Source organism: Chlorocebus sabaeus, chromosome 1, assembly GCF_047675955.1.
Source record: "Chlorocebus sabaeus isolate Y175 chromosome 1, mChlSab1.0.hap1, whole genome shotgun sequence".
NCBI classification, from domain to species: domain Eukaryota; kingdom Metazoa; phylum Chordata; class Mammalia; order Primates; family Cercopithecidae; genus Chlorocebus; species Chlorocebus sabaeus.
The window spans coordinates 46,795,881-46,823,731 of NC_132904.1; the positions used below are offsets into that span (position 1 = coordinate 46,795,881).

The 27,851-nt window shown below is 38.1% G+C and overlaps 1 protein-coding gene across 1 annotated transcript; it reads left to right on the forward strand.

Moving 5' to 3' along the window:
* Positions 1-512: 512 nt before the first annotated feature.
* On the forward strand, positions 513-27,814 carry TPH1 (tryptophan hydroxylase 1). The gene is made up of 12 exons (XM_037999601.2): positions 513-534; positions 965-1,135; positions 5,996-6,138; positions 10,643-10,826; positions 13,416-13,516; positions 16,986-17,053; positions 17,204-17,400; positions 19,931-20,066; positions 20,847-20,973; positions 22,594-22,689; positions 23,635-23,768; positions 25,403-27,814. The coding sequence occupies exons 3-12, from the start codon at positions 6,022-6,024 to the stop codon at positions 25,575-25,577; spliced, it is 1,335 nt and encodes a 444-aa protein (XP_037855529.1). The 5' UTR covers positions 513-534; positions 965-1,135; positions 5,996-6,021; the 3' UTR covers positions 25,578-27,814.
* The last annotated feature ends 37 nt before the right edge of the window (positions 27,815-27,851 follow it).

Here is a 27,851-nt window from a genome sequence, read left to right on the forward strand (position 1 = left end):
TTCTAAAAAGTTCAACTGTTGCTCTGCCTCAAGGAATGGGGGAAAGCACCAAGAGAATAATGAGGCAGGACTGGGCTACTAAACAGCCTAGAAGCACAGAGAGGTGTGGGAGGTGGGGGAATTCCCGCTTTGGTCTCCAACAGGCCGGAAGCACTGCAGTCCTGTAGCAGGTCATTGTGTCGATAACAGACGTTATCTTGGTTTGCAGAGAATGTCCAACTCTGAATTGTACAACGTTAGTCACACTTCTGTAGTTAAGGATGGCCTAATATTCACTTAATTAAAACACCAGTCAGATACACGCAGAGATCGAGGCGTGCGAGTCCCCAGGAGCAGGCGGACGCGACTGCCAGCAGCCTGCGGGGCTCAGCCGAACCCCCCCGCCCCACCCTTCCGCCCGGAGGACCCACGCCCCACACCCGCCGGCCCTCCCTTCTCATTGGCCGCTGCCCCGCTGCTCCGACGCCCGCTTCTATAAGAAGCCGGCAGCGCGGGGCGGCGGGCAGAGCCGGCTCGCAGCTAGCGGCGCCTCAGGTGAGTGAGGCGGTCCTTTCCGCGGGCGCCGGGGACCGCCGTCGAGGCTTTGGCGGCACTCGGCAGGCGCGCGGCTGGGCAGTCATCCTCCCGGGAGGCAAATTGGTGGTCTTACGGAGTCAGATTTGGGAGGTCGGAGTTGTACCTCTGTAGACGCTTACTCTTCTTTCCTCCTACGCTCTTTGGGGAGAAAAGACACTTTTTGAGGGCCTCCTGCGTGCCAGGAACAGACTCTACCCATCATCAGATTTCACCTTCACAACAAACGCAGGTAGATATTTCTTGAGTCCCCAGATGAGGAAACTGGGGTTCAGAGTCCAACCCAAGGCTGTGTGACTCCTCTATGTTGGCAGAAAGAGAAAGATTTTTCTTCCTTCCCTTCCTCTCTATCAAAGGGCAATATCTCTTTTTTTCTTCTCCTCCCATGAAGGGAAGCCTCCCTTAAACAGGCCCCCGAAGAAGAGGGAGTCTCAGATGCAAAGCTCAGCATCGCACTTACCATCGTCACCACCATCCCAACAGACGACTAAGAGCTTGTTGCAAGGTCGCAGTTGACAAAGAGGACTAGGTCCTTGCGGTTCAGAATCAGTTAAGAGTCCAGGTAAACTCAGCCTCTCCTTTGGCGCCTGATTTTCAGAGGTTTAAAATGAACTCCTCATTGATGTCCCACTCCGCTTGACTTAGGAGGAAAAAGACTAGGGTTGAGCTTGCTAATCCAGGAAAAGTTTATAAAGGGGGGGGGGGGGGGGTGGAATTCTAATATCAATGTTTCTGAAAAGTTATAATCTGTGGTTTACATATGTTATCAGGGAGGTCCATCTGTGCATGTATTACTAAATTATCTCCAGGTAGGGATGTATTTTCTATTTCCATTTTCTCTGCTAGTACCTTTATTTCCTAGAATACTGCTTTTCATGGGTAGTGTTTTCTTTTGTATTTCATCTCCACTTGCATCCTCATTCCCACCCCTTATTTAGAAAAGAAAATCAAGACTCTTTAGAGCTTTCCCTCCCTCTGAAAGAATCCTCCTTGCAGTTTTTAGTTCTGTCTTCAAACAATATCCATGCTTTCAAAAGACTAATTCAGTAATGCTTTGTGCATCCTAGATCAGGTAAATATAAATTACACTTGTTTTACTGATTAAACTAAGGGGAGAAAAGAGTTGGTCATTGTGTGCGCCTTGACCTCTACTTTACCAAGGGTTGAGTCTGTTGATCTTCTGAGTGTCTTCTCGGTATTTTTTCCTTATTTGCAGTGGTGGGTCCTGCACAGCAGTGCATCCTTAGTCAGGCCAGAAGACGCAGTAGGGGAGTGACTCTCTGCCTTTCATGAGAAAGGGGGTACCAGTTGGTATTAGCTGATCAGAGTGTTGCTTTAAAAATAAAATGCTTATGTATTGATGAGACGCCGATTCAAACAAGTGTGACCTATTTTATCTTACCAGGTTAGTATTGTGGGTTTTTTTCCCTGAAAGAGTAGGAGGGGGCAGGTGGGTTGAAGGGGGAAAGGAAAAAGTAACAAGGCAAAATATTGAGGTTCTGAAAGGGGTATGGGGTTAATTGAATGGAGGAAAAAATAACTGATTCCTCATAAGCTCTGTCAACCAAGCAAAGTTATGGCGAAGTTTGAGTAACCATCAAAGATCTATGTCCTATAAGATTATTTTGGGGTTGGGGGGAACAAAAAAGAAGGTGAGAATTTTCTTCTAGTTTCTTAGCAAAAGTTCCTTTTCAGAACCTTCATTTTTACCGTGACTGAAACAAGGAGGAGGGTTTCCACAACTTTTTTTTTTTTTTTTTTTTTTTGAGACGCAGTCTTGCTCTGTCACCCAGGCTGTAGTGCAGTGGCACGATCTCGGCTCACTGCAACCTCCACCTCCCAGGTTCAAGCAATTCTCCTGCCTCAGCCACCCGAGTAGCTGGGACTACAGGTGTGTGCCACCACACCAAGCTAATTTTTGTATTGTTAGTAGAGACCGGGTTTCACCACATTGGCCAGGATGGTCTCAATCTCTTGACCTCGTGATTCGCCCACCTCAGCCTCCTAAAGTGCTGGGATTACAGGTGTGAGCCACTCACATCTTAATATAATAATGTATGTCTTTAAATAAATCAAAATAATATAAATGCCTTGCATATCATAAATTTCAATTAATGTATCCTTCACCCTCCTCTCCCCACACCCTCTAAGGAGATGTTGGCACAAAACTTGATCCATTCAAGAATCAGGTACAGAAAATAATTATGAACCCTAAAGGGATGGAGCCATGACTGTTAGTACCTTCTCACAATAGCAACTTCCAGGAGAGCTTAGGGGCCAGTTTTGAAAATTGAAGGAAATCCTCATTCTTTTTTTTTTTTTTAAGAGACGGGGTTTTACTCTGTCACCCAGGCTGGACTGCAGTGGCACGATGATGGATCACTGCAGCCTAGAACTCCTGAGCTCAAGTAAGCCTCCTGCCTCAGCCGCCCTCCCTAGCAGCCGGGACTGCAGGTGAAAGCCACTATGCCCGGCTAACTTAAACAACTGTTTTTTGTTATTGTTGTTCATACAGCATCTCACTATGTTGCCCAGACTCTTCATAGTAGTTTTTTGTTGTTGTTGTTGGTTGTCTGTTTGTTTGTTTTGACATGGAGTCTCACTCTGTTGCCCAGCCAGAGTGCAGTGGCACGATCTTGGCTCCCTGCAACCTCTGCCTCCTGGGTTCAAACTATTTTAGTGCCTCAGTCTCCCAAGTTGCTGGGATTACAGGCATGTGTCATCACGCCAGGCTACTTTTTGTATTTTTAGTAGAGACAGGTTTTCACCATGTTGGCCAGGCTGGTCTTCAACTCCTGACCTCAAGTGATCCACCCGCTTTGGCTTTCCAATGTGCTGGGATTACAGGCATGAGCTACTGCGGCTGGCCTCATATAGTTTTATAAGAAGAGTTTTATTCCAAGCTCCAAGAGATTGTTGAAAGACAAATTATCAGAAGATCTAGAATTCTGCTGGTGTTACCACTGACTGGAAAAAATCAGTGGTAACTTTTCTTTACTGTTCTCTGATCCTTGCTCCCAGTTCTTAAAGCTGATGTACATGATGAAGCTAGTGGTTGGCCAGGAAATAGCTTATATTTGCAGAATCCTCTTCCTTCTGCATGTCATGGTGATGGTATCAGGAAACATGAGGACTCAGTAAATATAGGCTAACTCAGTACATTTTACTTCGGGGTCTTTATTTGTTTGCAAAAAAACTGCTGAATTATTTGCTTGAGATTTGGAATTTAATACACTTTAGGGATTTTATAATAAATTAATGAAACTGAAATCACCTTGATACAAAACAATACTGACATTTTAGATCATAAAGCAACTTTTCCACATGCTTGCTATTATAAGAAATATGTTAATCATCTTGTAAAATGCCTAATTCCTAGGGCAAGAAAAATTTTTAGCCAGAGGTGTTTAGAATGTCTATTTCATTACTTTAACATTTTCTCTTTTTTTGAAGACTGGAAAATTTGGGACATATTCCCCATTATTTGAGATAATACTTATTGAGTACTTAGTGTAGGTTAGCAACTGTTCCAAGAGTTTTATATAAATTATAACTATTTAATTCTCATAACAATAAGTTTATATATATTTAATCTTCCTTATAATCATGAGAGTGGTGTTGATTATCCTCCCTCTAAGTTTGCAAATAAAGAGATTGATATCCATAAAGATTATAACTTGCCTAGATGGATTTGCAGAATGATTTACTACTAGCAATTTGTTATATTATTTTGCATCTCTCTTATTGTTTACATTTGCACACTATAGGACCACGTCACCCATACTCTGTGTTTAATAGGAAAAGTCAATCTTTGAGTGGTAATTGAATGGGTAACAAACATTTCTGAAGGTTTTCATATCCCTGAAAGCATTTTGAGAATGCTTACCTGAGACCATCCCTGAATTTTTAGCCCCAGAGTCACCAATTTGGTATTTTCTGTTTATACTTAAGTTTACCTTGAGAAATGGTCACTTCCTTTGAAGTGGAAAATCTCATAAGATCTTTTGCTTCTCATCCATAAATCCTTTCTCAGCAGAGACTCATGGATGGGCTAGAAGCTGTACTCAGTCATCTTTAGAAGCACATGGGATATTGATCAAAGGGGTGGGGAGGTGGGGAGGTGGGAAGGTAAGGGGTGGGGGAGTGTACTCCTTGGGTATCATGGCTGGGATCTCAGTGTCCCTTCTCTTCTGCTTCTTTGTACTTATTGAGAAGTCTGTCTTCCATTTTCTCCTTCCCCATAAACAAGTGTGTGAATTCTTTGGAGGCAAATTGTCTTGTTTTAAAATTTTTACTGCCCTAACTTTGACTGTGGTGCTTTACACATGTGAATGTGCTTGAGTTGAAATTTTATTCATTTTACCATTAGTAATTGTTTGAATCACAGAGAAATCCACATAATTATTCAGTTTAACTGACCATTTAGTTTTATAGCATTCGAAGTAGAAATTGTTTTAATTCTAGAGACTAATTTGGCATAATTTAAAAATCTTAGTAGTTTTGGAAACTTGAACCCAATGAATTCATAAATGTGGGTTAAATTTTGAATTATGTGTCTCTAACTCTTCTTGGTACCTGAAGTATCCTAGTTTCTTCCGTGAGGAAAATCTCAGAATAGCATACCACGTTATGGTGTTTTAAAACAAGTGGGAATTTTGTATGTTATGAGTTCCGGTAGCTGTTTGGTAACTTAGTTTTATATTAGAATGGTTAAGTAGCATGCCCGAGGTCATACACTGATAAACATGAGGCCACTCATTAGATATATCTGACTTCACATTCCACATATTTCCTTACACTGTTTTGCAGTGTAAATAAGTGGTTGAGAAGATACCAAAGTAGATATCTGGTTCATCTTCTGAGAAGCAGAGCTAGAATTCTCCTGGCTAGCAGTTATCCATCTAGTGCACATATGTCTAGAGCTGGCCAGGCCTTTAGTTTACAAAATAAATAGAAAGCCTTTTCCCCACTCTGGAGGAGCTTGCTGCCTTGTCAGAAGGTGAGATATGTTCAAATAAAACATTTGGGGAAACCATTTGAGACCTGGTATAATGAAGTGCTAAGATTGTGGACAGGGCGGGGAGGAGGTAGGCCTTCCTGACTAGTTCAGGCTACAATAGTTGGGAAGACTACAAGAAGCCAGCAGGCTTGAGTCATGCCCTGAAAGAGGGATTGGTTTAGAAAAACACAAAAGGGAACTACTAACATGTATTGTGTGCCTATTCTGTTCTAGGCAGGTGTCAGGCGAAGTTTTATCTTATTTTGGTCTCACTAGATTCTTGCAAAGCTTATCTGCATATCTAGGTTTTATAAAAGGTTAAGAAACTGAAGCTTCTAGAAGTAAATTAGGCCTTAGTTATCAAATATTGTCTGCATTGTGCACCTTCTTTTTTAGCCCTTTGTCTTTGTTTTCATACTTTAGTTTTAGAGAATTACTCCAAATTCATCATGATTGAAGACAATAAGGAGAACAAAGACCATTCCTTAGAAAGGGGAAGAGCAAGTCTCATTTTTTCCTTAAAGAATGAAGTTGGAGGACTTATAAAAGCCCTGAAAATATTTCAGGTAAGCATTTTCCATAGTTTTGCACAAAATTCTTCTAGAAATGAATCTCTAAAACTATTTTTAAAATACAGAGCAACATAGCAAGACCCCATCTCTTAAAAAAAAAAACAAAAACAAATTTAGCTGGATGAGGTGGTAGACACCGGTAGCTCCAGCTACCTGGGAGGCTGGGGTGGGAGAATTGCTTGAGTCCAGGAGTCCAGGGGTACATTGAGTGAGCTATGATCACACCACTGCACTCTAGCCTGGGTATCAGAGTGAGATTTTTTTTTCTCTCTCTCTATGTATATTTATATATGTTATATATATAAATTCTATGTTTATATATAATATACATATAAATCTATATAAATTATTGCAAATTCTTCAGAGGTGGAGTACAAACATTTGTTAAGAACTTACATTTCTAAAATAGTGCTGAATTCTAACAAGGGATACAAAAACAATTTAGAGGAGATACAAATAGCTACTTTGGGAAATGGGGGAGAAAAAATTCACTTCATAGATTTTAGAGAAGCAAATTTTAATTTTAATAAAGTATCACAATTTTATTGATATTTAATCAGACATTTTTAATTATATACTTGAGATTTAATGATATAGTCATAGTATATTTAATGATATTATTTTCATGTAGCAAAGATTCTATAATGACACTGTCCCCTACTGTCAGAGCTTCATTGCATTGGAGGTGCATTACCCTCCATTGCACCTTTGGCACGAGGGTAAATTTGTGTACCATGTAGGGAAACTATCTGGTAATACGTATTATGAGCCTTAAAATGTTCATACTTTTGACCCATAATTCTAATTTCGTAAATCTGTCTTAAAAATATGGATCAGTCAAGCAGAACATGAATATTTATTGAGTCCTTACTATGTGTCGGGTACCACATCAGACACTAAGGATATGGAGCTGGACGAAGTAAACAGAGTGCCTGTTCTCACAGAGTATATAATCTAGTGGGGAAGGCAACACTAAACAAACAACTGCTCTAAGTGAATAATTACTATGTGTAAAGTGACATGAAACAGAAGTACCAGATATTGTGACAGCGTTGAACTTGGGGGACCTAACTGAGTTTAAGAGCTCAGGGACACACAAAGATGTATTGTTTATAGGAACTAAAAATTATAAATAATCCACTTGTCCTAATATAGGGGATGTTGAATTGTGCTAGCGAAACACCACTGTGGTTAAACTCTGGTCTCCAGAGACAGACCATCTGAATTCAAATCCTTGCTCTGTCACTTATTACCTGGGTGATCGTGGGCAAATTGATTAATCTCTCCACACTTCAGGATTTATGTCCATAAAATGAGAACTCTACCTACATCATAGGGTCACTGTGAGCATTAGTACAGTTAATATATCTAAAGTGCTTAGGATGGTACAGTATAAAGTAAGTGATCAATAGATGTTAGCTATGTTAATAATCATATGACTTACTATTATATAGCTGTTTGCAAAGAATATTTCAAAGAATTAAAAATCTGAAATATAGATAGTCTAGAAGAGCTTCTAATGAAAAGCATCAGTTTTCTTACCTAACACATACCATATTCTCAGTCCCACTCCTTAGAGGCAACCTCTTTTAACTATTTCCGGCCTTTAGTTTTTTTGGTGGTGAGTTTATGAAACCTAAACATTGCTCTTATATGTCTCTTCGAGTTATCAACTTCACACTATATTCATTTACTTTTTATTATGAACAATGATACTGATACTACCTCCCTCCCTTCCCTCTCCCAGTCCTTCCAAATCTGATAATTGTATTATTACTTTTAGCTATTCTATTGATTACCTTTGAGTCTTTAAATAAAATACCTGTGTGTCTTCTTCCATCAACTTTTTAAATTTAATTTTTAATCAAAAAATAATTGTGCATAGCTTAAGAACAACTCAATCCATACTATAAAACATATTTTTAAAAAGCAGTCTTTTGCTCCATCTCTCTTCATTCCTAAGTTCCATTTAATTTTTTTGCAACCTTATGTGCAGAAGCTTGAGTTAATCACACTCATTAAATCACGTGTACACTATCATTGTTGATTTGTGCAACCTCTTCCTGTTTTATTTCATTCTTCAATTCTATCTCCATTTCTCTCTTCTGATAGAGAACTGCTCTCATATGTTTGATATATACATTGAATTACTTTTATCTGCACTTTAGAATATGTAGTTTTTGTGTGTGCATATATTTGTAATTTATATAATCATATTGTGCTATAAAGATTCTTTTTCCCATCCAGCACTGTGTTCTTAAGACCTGTGCATGCTGTTGTGTGAACATCTCATTCATTCTTCCAACTGCTACATGGTGTTCTCCGGGTGTGTCTCCATCCATTTTACTTATCCCCCACCTTGTGGAAGCAACCATTTTCAACTCCTTAGACTATTTTTCTAATATTTACTTCCACACTTATAAATTATATGCTTATTCTGCTTCTACTTCTTGATTTCTAAAATTATAGGTAATTATCTGTTGATTTTCAACAATGAAGCAAAAATTTAGGTTTCTTGACACAACTCCCCTTCCGATGGCCTCTTCAACTTCCTTTCCACGCGTCTTCCCAATGCATTTGTGTCCCGGTTTTTGGCTCTGTCAATCTTTAATGTCTTTATTATTAAGATTATGTAAATATTGTTTGAAGAAGAGCCCTAGTATCCACTTTTGTGACTCTTCCTTTCTTGTGCAACAGGATTACAGCATAGTGTTTAGTCGCATGGACGGTGGACCTGCACAGCCTAGATTTGAATTCTGGCTCTGACGCTTGTCTCCTGTGTGCTTCTGGCCAAACTGCTTAACCTCTCTATGCCTCTGTTTCTGTAATTGAAATGATGGATAGGGAATGTTTCACGTACTACTTCTACTTTATCTGAATTTTCCAGACTGTGTTTTTCTTCCAGATGAACTTTGAAATTATTTAATTACATTTCCTCACCAAATTCCATTGAGATTTAAATTTAGGAATAATTGACTTTTTTGTATCTTTTTTTTTTTCCTCCAAAAACATAGTTTGGCTTTATATTTATTCAAATCATCATTTAGAAAATATTTACAAATGCATTATTAATGTAAAAATTTATAAGAAATAGATGAAATGAAACTCTTCTCTACACCTGATCAATCAATCTCAGTATATTTTATAACTGACTTCTATTGATTCTGTGATAAATTCTATGTTCCCAGATAAACCCTGCCTATTCTAATTTCCTAACAACCTCTATCACTCACTCCTCTTTCTTGTTAGCTCATGTTCCCTGATTTTTTTTTTTTTTAAGAAAGGGTCTTACTCTGTCACCCAGGCTAGAGTGCAGTGGCACAATCACGGCTCACTGTAGTGTTAACCTCCTGGGCTTAAGTGACCCTCTCACCTCAGTATCCCAAGTAGCTGGGACTTCTGGTGTGCGCCACTACACCTGGCTAATTTATTATTTTTTTGTAGAGACGGGGTCTTGCTACATGGTCCAGGCTGCTCTTGAACTCCTGGGCTTAAGTGATTTTTCCACCTTGGCCTCCCAAAGTGTTGGAATTACAGGCATGAGCCACCATGCCTGACCTATTCTATCTATTCTTTAAGATTCATTTAAGTTTCTGCCTGCTCCATGAAACTTTCTACTCTCTCTTAAGTCGTAATGCTTTTCCCTTTGCTGAGCATCTGCATCTGAACACTCTTTACTTTATTTTCTTAATCTTCCATGTGTCAGCCAACTAGAATGTAAATACCTTTATGTCTTTCCTTTATATTCTTCGCAGCTCTCACCTAGTTGCATGGGTGTTCATTAAGTTATTTTAGGATGCACTGGTTAGTATTGGAGATTATCTGCTCTAATCTTCTCATTTTTTTAGATGAAAAAACTATTGGGTGATTGGTTCTCATGTTTCATTATCATGTCCCCAGCACTCTTCCTCAGCTACCCAAATTGGAAAGAGAACATACCCTCCTCCCACACTTCTACACACAGCACCCCCATCTTAGGCTGACTTGGAAGAGGTCAGAAGAGGAGATCTGGTTCAGCTGTTACTAAGACTGTAGCTTAAGAGATTTGAGGTATTAAATACTCTGTGCTCAAGCTGTTCATCTAATTTTATTAAATGAATTTTTGAAAGGGAAACTCTTCTTTCTCCAGGACTAACATTGGTATCGCTTTTTGAAAACTAGCTTTTATTTATGAGAATTTTCAAAAGATTCCTCTTAGCCAGGAAACTTAATAATATTTTAATTTGAATTCTGATTAATTCTGACAATCTGAAGGACCTCTAGTGTGTGTTATTTTATTGGTTTCTGGAGGGTGGGATGAATTTTGAAAACTTTCTGACCGGTACATAATTTTTAAGAAGGAATTATTTTGTTGTTGGCAGCACTAAAAACAGCCTTTTCCCCTTTGGCTGTTCTGAGAAGTCTGAATCTGATTTTTGGTGGTAATGAAAGTAGCCTGCTCAAAGATTATTAACATTTGAGGCAGTTACATGAAATCTTTACCCTGTGCTTTACACAGGAGAAGCATGTGAATCTGTTACATATCGAGTCCCGAAAATCAAAAAGAAGAAACTCAGAATTTGAGATTTTTGTTGACTGTGACATCAACAGAGAACAATTGAATGATATTTTTCATCTGCTAAAGTCTCATACCAATGTTCTCTCTGTGAATCCACCAGATAATTTTACTGTGAAGGAAGATGGTAAGTTCGAAAGGTGAAAATACTACTTAGAAGATGAAACACCTAATGTGTGTTCAATCTTATATTTATCTTGAAAACATGAAAATAATAAAACACAATCTCTCCAAATTGCTTATAGTCTGGTAGTGAAGGGAACACAAAATATAGTTGCTCAAGATACCAAAGAAAAATTATAAAGCAACATTTGATCTAGTGTAAGAGAAATGAAAAGGAAAATCTTGAGTATAAGAAACAGCTGGGTGTGCTGGCTTATGCCTGTAATCCTTGCACTTTGGGAAGCCAAGGCAGACTCACTTGAGTCCAGGAGTTCAAGACCAGCCTGGGCAACATGGAGAGACCCAGTCTGTGCAGAAAAATACAAAAATTAGCCAGGTGTGGTGGCATGCACCTATGGTTCCAGCTACTCTGGAGGCTGAGGTGGGAGGATCACCTGAGCCCAGGAGGTTGAGACTGTAGAGCCGAGCTGAGATCATGCCACTGCACTCCAGTTTGGGTGACAGAGCAAGACCCTGTCAAAAAAAAAAAAAAAAAAAAAAAGAAAGGAAAGAAAGAAGGCAGGAAGGCAGGCAGAAAGAAAGAAAGAAAAAGAAAGAAAGAAAGAAAGAAAAAAAGAAAGACAGACAGACGACACAATTTGGCATAATCGGGGATTGATTATCTCTCATTCCAAAGCATCAACGTTTCTTGATTTGAAAAACCTCTAATTCACAATCCCTGAGCACTTAGTAAGTCTCATAAGACTTGGCATCTAGCGGATAGTAAATGAATATTTAAATTTGTTGCAAATGTTGACAGTTGCTGATAACTATGAAGTGACACACAGTATGTATAGCAGGGGACTCGTCCACGGCCTGTTAGGAACCAGGCTGCACAGCTGCAGTGGGCAGCAGGTCCGGCGAGCCTTACCGCCTGAGCTCTGTCTAGGAGCGTGAACCCTATTGTGAACTGCGTGTGCGAGGGATCTAGGTTGTGTGTTTCTTATGAGAATCCAATGCCTGATGAAACCATCTCCCGCCTCCCCATTCTTGGAAAAGTTGTCTTCCACAAAACCACCTCCTGGTGCCAAAAAGGTCAGGAACAACTGATGTACAGCATTCCTTCCAAAAGCAAATGAGAAAGCAATAAAGCCTTCTAAAGTTTCAGATACTCAGGTAGCAAAGATAAAGGTTAAGATCTCTACTGGTGAAAAAATCCTTGAAGTTCACTCGAGGCAAAAGACAAATGGATAATATAGGTACATTTTATATATGGTACTCAATCTAAAATAATATCTTCAGATTCTGTCCACAATATTTAAGGTGTAATCAGGACTGCTATTCATCTGCTATGCGTTCGTACAGCTATATAATTATTAAAATACTGATATATCTCCACTTCTGGCTGGCAGAGAGCTACTTCCCCAAGTCCCTTGAGGGCTCTTCACCATGCCTGAAGCCTCTGTTGCTCCAGATACCGGCCCCCCACCAGGAAGTCCCACACCCATCATTAACAACTAAAGGGTTAACACCTTGCAGAGCAGAAGCCTAAGACTCTGCTGATGTCTATTTTGAGCGATTACTGCTCCTGTTGTATTTGTTGTTAAATCCCTTGAATATCACTCTTGGATATGTTAGAAAGAGCAATACACTGGGGCAAGAAGAGCTGAGTTCTGGTCCTCTGTCTTCCAAGAGGAGTGCATTACCTAGGGTAAATTACCTCTCTGGAATTTGATTACCTCATCTGTAAAATGCAGAGGTGTATAGATGACTGAATAGTTCAGTTGATACATCAGCCTTGTGACAGATATTTCTGCTAAGAAATGGGGATACAAAAGATATAGTCTCCACCCTACAGTTGTTTCCAGTCTTTCATATAAGACAGACATATAAACAGGTACATTATAATAAAACATAGTAAAAGCCTTTAGAGAGAGACATAAAGTCACAGGAACCCAGGGAGCAGATAATTAGCTCTGTCTACAGGGTCAGGGAAGGCTTTGCGGAATGAGAAGATCTCATTAGATTTGGGTCTTGAAGGATGTGAAGGATATTCTCAGGAAAACAGAAGGGTAGGGTGGGGCAGGCAATGGGAGTAGAGTAGCTATTCCAGACAGAAGAGTAGCATTTATAAAACCCCATGGTCTTATGAGGGCTCGTGTGTCTGAGGAATGGCGAGAAGATCAAGGTGGCAAAGACAAATGATTTCTAAGATCTTTTCCAATGGCAAAAATAAATGAAGTTTTTATTAAGTTTGTACCTTGGTCTGTAAATAAAGTTGTGCATCCTTTTTCTGCTTTTGTAGAATAACTAAATATGTAGCTTAAGCATTTTTAAAACTTTTAGTCTGTTTCTAAAGTACAGTATTTCTCCAAAACTTAGAACATCAACCTGAAGACTCAAAAAAAAATTAAAGTTCAGAAATTCTGCATAAATTTTACTTTTTAGAAATAGGGCAATTTACTTAACTCGTACAGATCTTGCCTTGATGTACAACCTTAAATTAAAACTCTCATCCAACTGAATTTAATTTTCTCTTCTTTATTGTCTTAAGATGGTCTCTTCAACTTTTAGTGTTTTTTTTTTTTTTTTTTTTTTTTTTTTTAATTTTCAGGTATGGAAACTGTTCCTTGGTTTCCAAAGAAGATTTCTGACCTGGACCATTGTGCCAACAGAGTTCTGATGTATGGATCTGAACTAGATGCAGACCATCCTGTAAGTATTTTCTTTTTTTTTTTTTAAGACCAGGTCTTGCTCTGTTGCCCAGGCTGGAGTGCAGTGGCACAATCTAGGCTTTTTTTGTTTTAAGACCAAGTCTTGCTCTGTTGCCCAGGCTGGAGTGCAGTGGCACGATCTAGGCTTACTGCAACCTCTGCCTCTTGGGTTCGAGTGATTCTCCTGCCTCAGCCTCCCAAGTACTGGGATTACAGGTGCCCACCACCACACCCAGCTAATTTTTGTATTTTTAGTAGAGATGGGGTTTCACCATGTTGGCCAGGCTGGTCTCAAACTCCCGACCTCAGGTGTTCCACCCGCCTCGGTCTCCCAAAGTGCTGGGATAACAGGCATAAGCTAGCACCCTGTAAGTATTTTTAATAAATACATCTATAAAAACAATTTAAAGCAAACTGAAAATTAAGGGCAATGTTTTTAGAGAAAGTGTTTTTTCTAGACTAAATGAGATATTGTTTTAATCAAGATTTCAACAAGTGTTAGTAGACCTCTATATTGGTGGAATTGAGACTAACTGCCTGAAAAACATAGAGTTTCATTTGTTCCAAAATATCTGTCCCATTCCCAGCATTCCTATTATTAAGAGCTATTCAAAAGGTTATACTAAAATGAAGATAGCGTCTGCAGTTTTTATTTAAATGGGCATGGGTTATTGGACAGGGAGATAAGTAAAAGCGGGCCAGAGAAAGACTTGCCACCCACACTGCCCAGCGTGATTGGTTTATTAGGCAGTTGATGAATTAGGAAGTTGTTTCCTGAGAAAATTGTACAGTACAGGCAAGAGTTGGAGAATTAGTAAATCTAGAGCATTTCTGGGAGGGGAGGAGAGAAGAGAGTGCGATTGTGAAGTTGAACAGACCAGAGCTTTAATGTAGCTTCTCTCACGTGTTAGCTGTGTGAATGTGACCTTTGTATACTACCTTAGATAGCCACCAGATGATGTATCCAATTATTCTATAATCTTATTGAGTGACTATTGCAATTAATTGCAGTACTTGCCAGAAGGGAGCATGTAGTCTAGTTGAAAAGCTAAAGCACACATATATAAACAAACACACACAAGATAAAATATAAAAAGCATGCTAGGTGAAAATTTTGCTCCATGAAAATATTGCCTCAAAATGTATATAAGAGAGCAAACACTTCTAGCTGAAGAGATCAGAGAAAGGCAACATTTCAACTGGGCCTTAAAAGATTTCAGCAGATAAGAGATGGAAAGGAAGAACAATTCAGGAGGGAACAGTATGCGCAAAGGTTCAGAAGCAAGAAAATCTGGGGCATGTTTATGGAAAGGTGAGTACATCAGTTTTACTGATCTACCAAGTCCTGCTGATTTTCACCTCCTAGGTATTTCTTAAATGTGTTCTTTATTCATCCCTACTGCCACATCTCTTAACTGGTCTTCCTTCCTCTAGCCTTGTCATCTTCAAACACCTCCTCCTTATCCTCATTAGAATGATCTAAAACCTCAATATGACTATTATTCATCTTCTCTCTTAAAAATCACCAATGGCTCCCAGGTACATACTTAAAAGAATTGAAAATATATGTCCATACAAAAACATATACACAAATGATTGTAGCAGCATTATTCATAATAGCAAAAAAAGTGGAAACAACCCAAATGTCCATTAACTGATAAATAGATGAAGTATGGTATATTTATATAAGCAAATATCATTGGCCGTTAAAAGAGATGGAACACTGGTATGTGCTGCAACATAGATGAACCTTGAAAACATTATGGTAAATGAAAGAAGTTAGTCACAAAAGGTCCCATATTGTATGATTCCATTTATATGAAATGTCCAGAACAGAAAAATACATAGAAACAGACAGTGGATTACCGGTTGCCAGGAGCTGGGGAGGGTTGGGGTGGAGTTGGAGAGTGATTGCTAATGAGCATGGTTTTTTTTGGGGGAGGACAAAATCTTTCTGAAATTAGATGGTGGAGATGGTTGTTTAACTCTGTGGATATCTAAAAACCACTGAATGGTTATTTTATGGTATGTGAATTATACCTCAATAAAGTTGTTATTAAAAAAACACCAGTGGGTTCCCATTACCCAAGGCTAAACTCTAAGCTCCTTAATGGACCTTTAATTTGCAGACCCCAACTAGTTTCAACATGCTCCGCCTTACTCTCCAAGTTTGAGCAACATGGGGTTGCTTATATTTTCTTAGCCACAACATGCTGGGTTTGTTTGTTTGTTTGTTTGTTTTAATCACTGTGCTATTTCCACTCCTGTTTTGTGTCTTAGCTCGAGAGTAATCACTGGGAATCCTTCCCTGAACCACACAATCGTTTTAAGTGTGCGTGCCATTCTGTACATATCTGTGCAATATGATGAGACACTTACTGTATCATTTTACAATAACAGGTTCATGTAAACTCCTTTAAGCCCCAGGCTGCTTTATTCATATTTGTTTTTCCAGATTTTAGCACAAATCATAGTAAATCTGTGCCCCTCATAGATCTGTGTTAAAGAGATGAGTCTCATTCTCTCTTTTCAGGTGTCCGCTTCTTTCCCATTGTTTGCATTGTTGGCTATTTTCTCCTGGGCTTTGATTTTTGATTTCTTATTTTGTCTTTTTTTTTTTTTTTTTAAAGATAGAGCCTCCCTCTGTTGCCCAGGCTGGGGTGCAATGGCACCACCATATCTCGCTGCAGCCTAGAATTCCTGGGCTGAAGCCATCCTCCTGCCTCAGCTTCCCGAGGAGCTGGGACAACAGGCATGCACCACCACACCTGGCTAGTTACAATTGTTATTTAATTTTTTTTTGTACAGACAGGGTCTTGCTTGGTTGCCTGGGCTGGTCTCAAACTCCTGGGCTCAAGTGATTCTCCCTCGTAGGTCTCCAAAAGTGTTGAAATTACAGGTATGAGCCACCACACTCAGCCATTTTGTCTAAAAAAAATTTTTTTTCATGAGTATAAATTCTAATGTTACTATTTTGTCTGCTGTTTAAATCATCATTGTTTCTGCAAATGGCAAATATATTCGCATTTTGTGATAAAATCTAAGACTAGATTCAGTTAAGTCACTATTTCAAATATTAATTACTTTTTATTATTAATTACTGTTATGGGTAAATGTAACTGAAGATATAGTCAAATGATTAAGGAAAAAAACCCTCACCCTTGGAAAAGAGCCATATATTTAACTGGGATGGTGGTTTCCTTATTCTTTAAACTGTTTTATCTTTGTGGCCACTATACTATCTTTGTATCCATTATGTCTTTTATCTTTGTAGCTACTGGAGTATAAAGCTGTCATGTAACATTGACTTTAAAATAAAAATGATCATAAATCTCTAAATAATGCTTGCTCATAGTAGCAATTATGTAGCCCTTTAATGTAATAGCTCTAGTAATAATGAAATGTTTCCCGAATATCATTTGTCAAGTTTTTTTAGTGTGGATATTTAAAAATATGTCTTTAATTATCAGGGCTTCAAAGACAATGTCTACCGTAAACGTCGAAAGTATTTTGCGGACTTGGCTATGAACTATAAACAGTAAGTATATTTTTAAAAATGTAGCCAACTTTGAGATAATAAAATAAGTGAATAGAATAAATTGTGTTCATTTGGTAAGTAGAAAGTGAAGTAAGTGCCATTATTTATTAAATGCTAATTCAAAACAACTCCTTCCCTTTATCTCATTAGTGGAGACCCCATTCCGAAGGTTGAATTCACTGAAGAGGAGATTAAGACCTGGGGAACCGTATTCCAAGAGCTCAACAAACTCTACCCAACCCATGCTTGCAGAGAGTATCTCAAAAACTTGCCTTTGCTTTCTAAACATTGTGGATATCGGGAGGATAATATCCCACAATTGGAAGATGTTTCAAACTTTTTAAAAGGTAATAAGCTAATTAATTTTTTGTAAGGGGGTTGCTGACCTCTGTTTTGATCATGACAGCCTTTTTTGTTTTTTTGAGACAGAGTCTCTCTTTCTGTTGCCCAGGCTGGAGTACAGTGATGCCATCTTGGCTCACTGTAGCCTCTGCCTCCTGGGTTCAAGCGATTCTTCTGCCATGGCCTCCCAAAGTGCTGGGACTACAGGCACCTGCCATCACACCCGGCTAATTTTTGTATTTTCAGTAGGGATGGGGTTTCGCCATGTTGGCCAGGCTGGTCTTGAACTTCTGACCTCAAGTGATCCACCTACCTCAGCCTCCCAAAGTGCTGGAATAACGGGTGTGAGCCACCGCGCCCGACAATGACAGCATTTTTAATAAAGGAATAAAGCGTAGTGATATGGGAGGTCAGAATTTTCCTGTACTCTGTCCTGGTGTATTGGATCCAGGATTGGGCACCGCATTGAAGGATAATCATAACCTGCAGCAAAGGTAGAGGAAGGTGAGCAGAATTATAAGGAGATTTGAAATTGTATCACAAAGTAAAATTTGAAGAATTCTTAGGGTGTTTAACCTAGAGATTTAGGGGCTGTTATAGCTTTATTTAAATAGTTGGAAGGATCTTTATAACAGAGGGATCACTGTGCAACTCTAAAGTAAAGGATTGTTGGATAGAAACTTCAAGCTTTTGGCCCAGAATAGAGAATATCTTGTTAAAGAGTGATTTGAAAATAGAACAGGCTTATGAGATGGTTAGTTCCTCATCCGTGGGGGTGTTCGTGCAAAAGCTTCACACCCATTTGCCAGGGATTTGGTAGAGGAGATTCAAACATCTTGGGGAAGGTTAAAGACCTTTTTCCACATTAAGATTTTATAATTTTAGCAAGAAAAAAGATGGTGCTAGTAGAGACATAAACAAAGGGTAAGGACAATTTTGTTCCTTTTAGTTCTTTATATTTGTTTGGTCCAGGCCTCTTTACTGTTTTTCTAGCTAGTATAGGAAGTAAAAGGAGCAGTGATCTATCTCCAAGGGTTTACAGTATTTAAGAAGTATAAATTTTCCCTTTTATCTCAGTAGATAATCTCAGCAGATTACCATAGTGGAGAAAACGAAGAAGTTATGCTGTGACTGAAAAGAATTTAGTTTATTTCCATAATGGTCTGAAATTGCTGTCTTTGAGTTTCTTACATAGACTTAAAAAATCTACATATCTATTTAACTCCTTAACAGTATTCAACAACTATACACAAAACTAGAAGAAATAAACAGGAAAGAGCAATACAGTTTCTACAAGGGAAGAAATTATGTAATTGGTTTCCATAAAAACTAAACTTTTGAAAAATAGTGATTAAGGATGATAGAGAACCAATGCACATAACATTGATAGACTTATAAAGATGGACAAATATACACTACAGAAATTGTAACATCAAATTTGCATGAGATTTGGAGGAAATGTTTTGTTATGCACACAAAACTGAAAGCTGTTCTCTTAGGGTCTGGAGCCTGGGCTGGCTGCAGAATGTGTTGCTGAAAATGCTTCAAGGTCAAATATCAAAGAGAAATCAAAACTAACAGAAAGTTCAAGCAAAAGTTGGAAGGGAATACCTGCACTATCAAATATGGCAGACACTAGACACATTTGGTTTTTTGAAATTTAAATAACTAACATAAATGTAAATCAAGAGGTTGGTTCCTCAGTCACACTAACCACATTTCAAATGCTCAGTGGCTACATGCGGCTAGTAGTTGCCTTACTGCACAACACAGATATGGAGCATTTCTATCACTACGGAAATTTTTACTGGACAGTGCAGTCTGCCCATCAGAATGGGAGCATCCAAACACAACACAGCTGGATGGAACTGGAATACCAGAGTTGTGAGGGTTTGAAATGAAGGCCAAGATTAGGGCTTACAGGGGTCTCCCGAGCCACTGAATCCTAGTGGCAGGCCTCTTTTGCAGTATGCATGCAGTCTTGGCTGTTGGGAAATGGAAGAGCACTATCCCGTTTAGATAAAAGAAAGGGACTATTTTACAAGAGATGGTACTGGCTAAAAATGGCGCAGCTTCAAAAATGGCTCTGATTTAAATGAATATATCTTGTTAGTGAGTTTTAACAAAAAGAAGATTATCTAGGAGATAGTATAAACCCTTTAGGGAGACAGCAAGGTGTTGTATGGCATGAGGAGATCTGAGTTGTCATTCTACCTTTATCAACTAATGTGTGGACTTGGGCACATTATTGAGTCTCTGAGCCTCCATTTCATAGTTGTCACAATAAGAAGAAACATCCTTAACTCATGTTGTAAACGTGAAAGGAGATGTGATATGTAAAAGGTCTAACTCATTGCCTGGCCTGGCCGTAGCAAGTGCTTAATAATAATTAGTTGCCCTTAATATGCATATGATAAATTTTAGTTTCCATGTCCTCCATCAACGTGTTACTTGGTGCCACTAGCAGAACTAAAATGCTGCAGTCAGGGGTCTATTCTGGTAAAGATTTTCTTTGTTTTCTCCTTTGCTTTGCAGAGCGTACAGGTTTTTCCATCCGTCCTGTGGCTGGTTACTTATCACCAAGAGATTTCTTATCAGGTTTAGCCTTTCGAGTTTTTCACTGCACTCAATATGTGAGACACAGTTCAGATCCCTTCTATACCCCAGAGCCGTAAGTACTTCTATTTCAGCCATGAATTCATCAAATGGTTATTTATAATAATGGCATCTGCCTTATGGGTTTTTTTTTTCTTTGGTGTGTGAGGATTAAATAAATTAGCACATGTGAAGCATTTAGAATGGCGCCTGGCATGAAATACATGTTCCATGCTCTATTACGTGATAGCCATTATGATTATTAATTGACAACCTGTTAGGTGCTAGCTGCTATTCTGAGCATAGGGAATGTAACACTGAAAAAAAATCAGACAAAAATTTCTGCCTGCATAGAGCTTGTATTCCAGTGGGGGATATAGATAATAAACAAACAAGTAAATGTATGCAAATGTTGCATCGGGTGGTGATGAGTCCCGTGGAGAAAAATAAAGCTGAGAAAGGGGGATGGAGGAGGGTGTAGGTGGGTGGGAGTGTGTGTGTGTGTGTGTGTGTGTGTGTGTGTGGCTGTTTTGAAAAGGGTGATCAGGGAAGGCCTTGCTGAGAAGGTGATATTTTACCAGAGATCTGATTTGGGTGTGTATGTGGCAGGGTTGGGAGGTGGGGGTGGCATGTGGATGTCCATAGATACCTGATATGCACTTATATGTGTGTCTGTGAGTGGCCAAGGTTTTGAACCAAAATTGTTTCTTTGTTTGATTAGTGTCCTTTGTGATCCATTACCAAAGTAATATCACCCAATCATTAGAATAAAATATTGGATTGCGATTTGATTGAATGGTTGATTATGCACTTATGTTAAGCACTGCAGCGTGACAAACTTGTACCTCTATTTCAGAGATACCTGCCATGAACTCTTAGGTCATGTCCCACTTTTGGCTGAACCTAGTTTTGCCCAATTCTCCCAAGAAATTGGCTTGGCTTCTCTTGGCGCTTCAGAGGAGGCTGTTCAGAAACTGGCAACGGTATAAATCTGGAATTAACTGTATAGATCAGTCATTTTCACCTGGGGTAAGGTGTATGAGTATCTGTGTAGTTTAAAAGTACATATTCAGAATGACCATTAGAAAATTTGTCTTTGCTTGGAGGTTGCAGTGAGCCGAGATTGCGCCACTGTACTCAAGCCAGGGGGACAGAGTGAGACTCTGTCTCAAAAAAAAAAAAAAAAAAAAAAAAAAAAAAAAAAAAAAAGAAGAGGAAAAGAGAGGAAAGGATAAAGAAAAGAAGAGAAAAGAAAAGAAAAGAAAAGAAAATTTGTTTTCATTCATAATCTTTAATTCAAATAACATTAAAGAAAGATGTAAAATTTTAAGGTTTATCAAAAAGAGACATGAGCTTTAAAAAAGGTAGAGAAAAACAAGATTACAATAATATGTTATCTATCTTTTATTTTCCAATAAAAAAGATAGGTTTCCTTAAAATTATGCTAAAACGTTTTTGAGTACTAGGTACAAGGCACTGCTGGAAATACAAAGATGAGTGAGGCCTGGTTTCTACCTTTAAGGAGCTTATATACTGTTTGAGGAGACAGTTATGTCAAATGAGATAGCCTGTAGCAAAGTTCAGCTTGCTCTGGGAGCATAGAGAACCTGGGGAAGTTTTCCTGGGAGAAGGACATCTGGATTAGCTGATGGAAAATGAGTGATGTGCTGAGCAAGGAAGGAAATGCATCTCAGGATAAGAGATGCACAAGGAAAGACAAGGAGGTGCTTGATGTGTCTGGGGAAACAGCGAGAAGCTGGAGCAGAGTGTCCAAGCATGGGGGAGGCAGTGTGAAATAGGACAGTGCTTCTAAAACTGTGGTTTGGGGACCCTTGGGGTCCCTGAGACTCTTTTATGGGGTCCTTGAGGTCAAAATCGTGCCTAGATAAAAGATCCATTCAAAGCACACAGTGAATTTTAATATAACAGGCAGTTCATTGACATAATTCAGATCCCGCATTGCAGTTGAACTTTAAAAATCTCTACCCACTTGTTGAGTCTTCATGCAGAGTAAAAGAAGAATATCCACAACTATCCAAAAAGACTATTAAAATATTCAACCCTTTCTAACTAGATAATTACATGAAGCTGATATAACTCATGTACTCAAACAGTATATCCCAAAAGGTTAAATACAGAAGCAGATACGAGACTCCATCTGTACTCTGGCCAGACATTAAAAAGATTTATAACATTGTAAAACAATGCTACTTTTCTTACTTTTTTGTTTTGTATAATATAGTTATTTTTATTAAAACATTATTTATGTTACCATAAAATGAGTTTATTAAATTTTAAAATTAATTAGCAAGCATTCTTCCCTCAGTTTTAATTTTTAATATGGCTAATACAGATAGTGATCATCTATACATACATGCACAAAAAAACTTTGGGGTCCTCTAATTTTTAATAGTATGTAAAAGTCATCAGAACAGAAGCTTGAGAAGTACTGGTTTAGGATGAGGCCAGATTGTAGAAAGACTTGTGAACTAGACTGGGATTTTGGACTTTATCCTAGGGTATTTGGGTCAGTGACTAAGAATTGTAATTTGTTTTAAATTGAATTCTTCAGTGTGTGAGAATAATATTGATTTTTTTTGCAGTGCTACTTTTTCACTGTGGAGTTTGGTCTGTGTAAACAAGATGGACAGCTAAGAGTCTTTGGTGCTGGCTTACTTTCTTCTATCAGTGAACTCAAAGTAAGAGTTGCAAATCTTTTTATATAACCATATTCACCTAATACAATTGATAAAACCTGAAATAGTTTTTGGTTTTGAACAAGAGCTTACTATGGAAAATACCTGGGGGTGTCACTAATCATTACCTGAATGTATTTTTCTCTATTTCCCAATTATATATTATATAATATAATCCAAATGTGTGTGTGTATATATATATATATACACACACACATATATAAAAATCAGAATTTTATAAGGGCATCTATGGGGAACAGCAAGCTACTTTTTTTGCTGGAGTATACTGTGGGTTGAATAGCGCTGTGGAAAATAAGTTTGGAATTGCAGGTTGGGCCATTGCATTAGTAATACACACACACATGAAATATTTTGATGTATTTCTGATATATATGAAATGGTATGTATATAATATATTTTAAATAAGAAGTGTTTTAAAGTCTTTGCTTACAAAGTCTTGCTGTTTCCTCACCATTTCTGATATACTAGCAATAACTTCTATAATTTCTAGGGAATTCTTTGAGATTTATTATTCATTAAATGAATAAATAAACTCATGTTTGTTGAGTAATGAATGTGTGTGAAACACCATCCAAGGTACTATCTTGCTTTCAGGGAGCACTTGATGGTGGGTATATGAGTCATACACAGGAATAACTAGTGCTGGGTAGAAAGTAGGTGACATAATACAGGAATAAGTAAGTAAAGATCCTTGGGTGACTTTTACACAAAGAAGAGAGGAAGAACAAAGCCATGGAGAGGATCCTGGGGGCATTTACAGGGAAGAGCAAGCCATTTCTTTTGCTGGAGTGTACTGTGGGTTGAATAGAGCTATAGAAAACAAGTTTGGAATTGTAGATTGGGGCCATTGCATTAGTAATATGTTTAGAGGTGTGCCAGTATGAAAATAGATATTATTCTTTGATTCACTGACTCTTTGTCTTCTAGCATGCACTTTCTGGACATGCCAAAGTAAAGCCCTTTGATCCCAAGATTACCTGCAAACAGGAATGTCTAATCACAACTTTTCAGGATGTCTACTTTGTATCTGAAAGCTTTGAAGATGCAAAGGAGAAGATGAGGTACAGTATATCTTCTTCATGCCTTCATTTTCTTCAGCAAGAGATCAGCCCCATGATGGTACCAAGTCACAGAAGTAAGCAGCTAGATAATTTGAAGTCCACAAGGAGCCTTCTGTCTGTAACACATCTTCCTTTCATAACAAGTATCTAGAGTATGTTGCGTAGAAGGATTTTGCATAGTTGCAGATATGTATCAGACACATTGAGAAATTGTTTTCTTTCCAGTTCTTCAAATCACAAAGTTTAGTAGTTGAATAGGGAAAATAAATGATATGCAAATTACTATATAACAGCATGGAAAGTGACAAGAGCCTTGGAGAGATACCGATGAAACATTGTTCTGCATTTTATGCAAGAGCAATTCATTTCAGGTGGACGAACAGGGTACTCTTGATGTTATTTGAGAAAGGACTTGAAGGATAGATAATATTTAGATATATTAAGTTTTAGGCTGAGAGATAGCAAGAAAAAAGGTCAGGATGTTGAGAAATATAGGAGATACGTACAACGTAATCAAAGCTACACTTTATTAATCAGCTAAGTGTGTGGTTAAGAAAGGAGGATATTGGAGGCAGAGAAACTTTTTAGAAGATTCTTGGAACACTTCAGGTGAAAACAAATGCCTGAACTAAGACAGAAGTAGTAGGAAAGGAAAAGACTTTCGAAGCAGAATCAATGAGACAACATTGAGTGGAAGCGGTCATGAGGTCACATTGTGATGATGGGGATCGATAGGGGTTGAAATCATAGTTCTCGTCTTTCAGAGAAACCATTAGTTGGGGAGTTAGGCCATTTGCGAAACCAAATAATAATACTAGCAGGGATTCCTCTAGCATAAATGGCAACTTTATGCAAATTAGAAAAGGGAATCCCCTCTGTGTAGACCAGGTGGATTACCAGTTGGATTTCAGCTGCTACTCATGTATAGTTGTCCTCAGCTGCATATTTATCCCTAGGAGTCCTGGGCATGATTGTTCTTGGAGTTGCCAAATGGGAGGTTCAAACAGTGGTTTGATAAAGGAGGCAGAACTTTAATGCTTGAAAAAAGGGCAGAATTTAGGTCATTTGAAAGGAGCCTAGAGGGAAACATTCTAAGCAGAAAAAATCTACATGTGCAGGAGGTAGGACCATTCCTAGTCTATTTTGGGGTACGTGAGTATGTGTGTGTCTGTATGTGTTATATGTTATATAAACACACAGGTTACATGTGTGGGTAGGTATAGTTATGTAAGGCATGGCTGAGGGATCTGTTACTATGTCGTCAAGTGTTGTAATGGAACAGTTTTATGTCTACTGATAAAACTACAATAATTGGTTTCCTTACTCTAGTCAAGAGATGTATCAGTAATAAATGATTAATAAATCCATGTATGGGATCTTTCCCTAGTAATACCAGGGATTTATGACTACTTTAGAAAATAGTTATAAACTAGTTATAACTACTTTAGGTTTCCCACTTGTGTGGGATTCCAGGGGGCCTCTGCAAATGCAGTGTAGAGAAGTAGGTCAGATTGGTTGCATGCATATCTAACAAAAATTTGTCTTTTGCCTAGTATGTGAAATAGATCCTGTTGTTTGGTTTTCATCATTCACTCCCTAGAAATTGATTGTCTCGTATTTGTTTTCTTAAATAGAGAATTTACCAAAACAATTAAGCGTCCATTTGGAGTGAAGTATAATCCATATACACGGAGTATTCAGATCCTGAAAGACACCAAGAGCATAACCAGTGCCATGAATGAGCTGCAGCATGATCTCGATGTTGTCAGTGATGCCCTTGCTAAAGTCAGCAGGAAGCCAAGTATCTAACAGTAGCCAGTCATCCGGGAACATTTGAGCATCAACTCGGAGGCCTCTGGGTCATCTCTTGCTTTTCTTGAAAACCTGATCCTGGAGGGGCAGCATCTTCTGGCCAAACAATATTATCGAACCCCACTCCTTAATGAATTGCTAGTCTTTGAAAATTTGTACCTGGATATTCTATTTACCACTTTTTTTTTTGTTTAATTTGTTTTGTGTTTTTTTTTTTTTTTTGGTAACAGCTCTAATGAGACAATTTATATACCAAACAAGCCATACATGCTATTGACCACCCATTTTTAATAGAGAAGTTGTTTGACCGAATAAATAGATCTAATCTCAGCCTAACTCTATTTTCCCCAATCATCCTTGAGTAAAATGACCCTTTATGATCGCTTAGAATACCTTGAGGAGTATTATGGCGCTGACTCATATTGTTACCTGAGATTCCCTTATTTCTAAAGTATCTGTTACTTATTGCTGAATTTGTGCCAAGCTCAATCACATTCACACTAAAATTTAACAGGAGACCCAGCTGTCTTTGTTGCCAGCATGAGCAAAAGTATAGAGGCCTTTGCACATGGAGGATACCTAGTAAAGAGCAAGTAGTCTAGTTTCAAGTGTAGTATCTTGTAGGGAAATGGGAGTAACTAAGCCTGGAAAGGTTGAATGGGGCATAATCATTAAGACTAGGCTAAGAATTTGAGACTTTATTTTTTAGGCATTAGGGAGCTCCTTCCCAAGTGACTATCTTCTTTGACACTTTGTTTTCTTTCAATGACATCACATGATACTGGTTTTATTCTAGACTATCTATCCTACTCATGGGTCCAAGGGAAACTTAGTGGAGATGCAACTTGCATGAGGCTGTACTCAGACATTGGTCCTAGGTATTATGATGGGATTGTCCCCAGATTAACAGGAAGCATTGTTATCAGAGGGAAGGTTCAAACTGAGATAGGTAAGAGAAGCACAAAGCAAAAGATAGAAAAACAGTGCTGAGTACTTTATTTCTAAGGTATAAGGTGAGGCCATAAACAGAAAGGCATGCAATGAGAGTAGAGGCTGCAGAAAAGGGGAGGAAATAGAATGTCAGAAGGTCAAGAAGAGCGGTTTAGGACTGAGACTGTAAGTAATGCAATGATTGAAAGGAATGGTTTTCATGCAGAGTCAGCTGTGTAGCACAGGGAGTAAGCAGTCCTGTTATAAATGGGTGAAGCTGAACTCCAAAATACAAGCCTATGTCTCTTTAATTGGCCCCTTTCCTCCCTCTAGTCACTAAATGAAGATGTTCTTCAAGTTTCTGTCTTTGCACTTCTACTCCTTTTGCCATCTCTTCATGGGGAATGTCACCCAGATACATGACTTCAGTTCTTATTTTGAATGACTCCTCTATTTGCAGTTATAACCCTGACATCTTTCTTGAATTTTTTTGCCCCTTAATTCCAACTAACTCCTGGATGTCTATGTAGATGTCTCATAATTTAGGCCAATGCTGTACAACTTCATGTGGCACCATCCACATAGAATGAATAGAGGTTGTTCAATATGGCAGCCCTGTCAAGCATCTCAAATTCAACAGGTCTATAAAGGAACTCAGAATCACTTGAATATCACAGTCCATCAGCTTCCTCTCCCAGTAATTTAATTTGCATTAATGGTATATTAAACATCATATTTTCAATCATTTTCATGTTTAGTCAGCTACTTAAAAATAGGTTTTTTTCACATAAATAAATCATATACCATTTAACATGTTTTATTTCAACAGACTACTAGATCTTTTAGTACTTCTTTGTCCTCAAAATAAATTATAAAAAAACTTTGTATTTCATGTCATATTATATAAGAAATATAATTTTGAAGAATAATTCATGCTGTTTTAAATTTTTACATTGTTTGTACATTTTAATAGCTAATCAACTCTTAAGTGTATATTTGATGGTAAATAGATGCTAGCTAATCTGGAATCATTTGAAATATTGATCATCTGATTTATAGTTTTGTTCCAAGGAAATCTATTGTAAGCAAATCATAATAGATAGCAAATCTTAGAACATGTAGAAAAAAAGAAATTAAAAAATAGCAAATAACACAAATTATGCATACTATATGTGGTTATTTTCATACAACTTTGATAATGGTGAAGAATCATACTTACTGAATTTTGAAATGAAGATGTTTATTTAAAATCACTCTATGACTAAAGCACATGAGAATAAATGTTAAAGGCACAGCCTTATAATTCACAACTTTAGAAACATGGAAATTTTTTTTTTTTTT